This window comes from Hydra vulgaris, chromosome 07 (genome assembly GCF_038396675.1).
Source record: "Hydra vulgaris chromosome 07, alternate assembly HydraT2T_AEP".
NCBI lineage: Eukaryota > Metazoa > Cnidaria > Hydrozoa > Anthoathecata > Hydridae > Hydra > Hydra vulgaris.
The window spans coordinates 15377501-15380000 of record NC_088926.1 but is presented as its reverse complement, the minus strand read 5'-3'; the positions used below and the strand labels follow the sequence as shown (position 1 = coordinate 15380000).

Here is a 2500-nt window from a genome sequence, read left to right as displayed (position 1 = left end):
CACAAATTTTCTTTTCAATACTTTTTAACACTGAAGTTTAGTTCCTCATGTAATTTGAAAAGAAATTTTCATTTTGAAACATTAAATCAACAAAATAAGATTCGCCTAACTTTTTTCCAGTTCCTCTGTTAAATTTTCTTTTCTCTTAGTGATAATGCATAGGTGGGGTAAGCCTTGTCCAATGACAACTCACCTTGTACATATTTTTATTGTTCCAGGTGATGATACATTTACTCTTTCCAGCTTTCCAGTTTAATTCTATTTTCTATTTTTTTTATCTATTTTATATTCTATTTTCAGATCTTGATCCTAGAGTACTCTTGAGTCCTTATTACAAGCGGGGGTGGGAATAAAAGGCTGGGTGAAAATTTTAGTCTAGATTTAATAAAGGGGGAAGGTGTGTGTGTGTGTGTGTGGGGGGGGGTTAATATAAGGGTGGGTGGAGATTTTTTTTTTCATAATAAAATAGCAAAATTCTACAACTAAATAAAGAAATTCTATTATGACAAAAGATATTGAACACAAAAGGCCATAAAACACAATACCCAAAGCATTTTTTTTTGTAAACTATATTTATCTCAGTCAGTTTGTGAAAACTTCCGATCTATCACCATGGTACAATATAAGTATTTTATACAAAAAATTTCAGTTTATAAATCCAAACGAATATTTTTTACAAAACGGGCATAAAAATATTTTAAATTAAATGCACACTTTCTAACAGCTGTTTTATTTCAATAAGATTTAATATGCTGATAACAATCACAATTTTTAAATTTACACTGAAAGTTTTTATTGGTAACTCAAATTATTTTCTTATTTTTAAGGCCAATTTTCACAGAATTTTTTTTTTTTATATATATGAATTTTTTTTTTGAGATATGATTTTTTTGTTGATAACAAGTAAAAATTAATAAACTTTTAATAGGGGTCTCAATAAGCTTAGGGTAGGTGGGAAAATTTTCAAAAAATAATAAATGTCCCATCTGTATTAAGGACTCGAGAGTACTTGTAGTTCAAGCAATTTTACAGATGTCACATTACAGAATAATTGGTTTTAGGTAAAAATATTAACTTTGAATTTTAAATCATACAGTTTACTCAAAGTAATGTTTTTGTTTCTATTTTCGAGTCTTCCTAATCAAATGGTTTTGAAAAGAACTTATATTCTGTTCAGCGTTACACTTTCTTCTTTTACTTCTGTTCTTTTGAAAAACAAGTTAATGCTCTATTATCTTTTTGAAAATTTTTATTGTTTGATATGAGCAATGCTAAACAATTTTTGAAATGTTTTTGTTGTAGGTATAAAAAAGTTCATACTATGTATTAATAAACTTGCAGTTGTTACTACAAGATAGTATACAGAGCAGAGATATGTTGATTATATTTTAAATCTGCAATCTGTTATTTACTGCAATTAACATTTAACATAGTAGTAACATTTAAAAAACTCTTCTGTTCTGAACCCAATAAAATTCATCTGTAAAGTTCTAATTTAGTGAAAAGATATTTAAAATTCTGCAGAATTTACAGTTTGTTGACAAAATATTTTCAAAATTTAAAATACAATTGTCTAAGGTATTGTGTTTTGAAAATGCAAACTATTTCTGGTGGAGATTTTTTTTCAAATAAACTATTTCTGCTACTATGTACATGGTTGAAAACATTTTTAGTGAACTAAATTTTATTTAATGCAGAATTTTAATATAAGAATAAATTTGTAGGCAAACAGAGTGTTTAAATTTTAAGACATTCTTTTATGCATTCTTACCCTGGTGGTAATAAATATTACAAGTTTCTTGGCAAAAAACAAGAGGACAAATATTTTATTGTTTCAATCAAAAATTGTATTAAATACTCATAACAATTAAGTTTTTTTACTCTTCGCTATTAAGTTGATTTTTATTATTTACTCTATTTATTATTCTATATTTACTCCAGGTCATCAACTTTGGTTTTTGTTTTCATAATGGAGCTTATTGTAGAGAAATATGGAACTGCTTCGATTTGTTTATTGTGCTAACTAGCATTATCTCAGTTGTTTTAAGGTTTGTTGTAATTTTAAGTTGTTAAGGATTTCCAGATTTTTCTGAAAAGTTTTTAATTCTGTTTTGATAATTTGGTAATATTAAGTACTTTGACACGCTTTTATTTAACTCACACTGTTTGTATGTTGTATGCGTCAAATCTTGAAATCAATTTTTCAATCACTTCTGCTATTCCAATCATTTTGATACTTTCCAAAGATGCGAAGTTCTGATGACAATACAGCCTTTATTCATTTTCAGATGCTAAAAGTGTTTAATTAATGTACAATTAAGACTTTTGTATTTAACGTTTTGTATGTAAATATCCAAGACACATATTTACCTAAGACACATATTCAATATACACGTAGAAAACAAAATACAAGTTTAAATTTCAAGTGACCGTTGAAGTTCAAAACTACAAATATCTGTTAAACTCAGCTGAACTAAAATTCTTACCACATACAGCACAA

The 2500-nt window shown here is 26.8% G+C and overlaps 1 protein-coding gene across 10 annotated transcripts in view; it reads left to right on the top strand.

Annotated features, from left to right (window-relative positions):
- Positions 1 to 2500, top strand: part of LOC101241540 (probable voltage-dependent N-type calcium channel subunit alpha-1B) — a 93168-nt gene that overhangs the window by 48168 nt on the left and 42500 nt on the right. For all 10 annotated transcript variants that reach the window (XR_010639590.1, XR_010639591.1, XR_010639589.1 and 7 more), the window contains one exon: positions 1942 to 2048. Coding sequence is in view for 6 of the 10 variants with exons in the window: in XM_065801172.1 (XP_065657244.1) it covers positions 1942 to 2048 (107 nt within the window). In the remaining 4 variants the exon portion in view is untranslated. The remainder of the gene's footprint in view (positions 1 to 1941; positions 2049 to 2500) is intronic.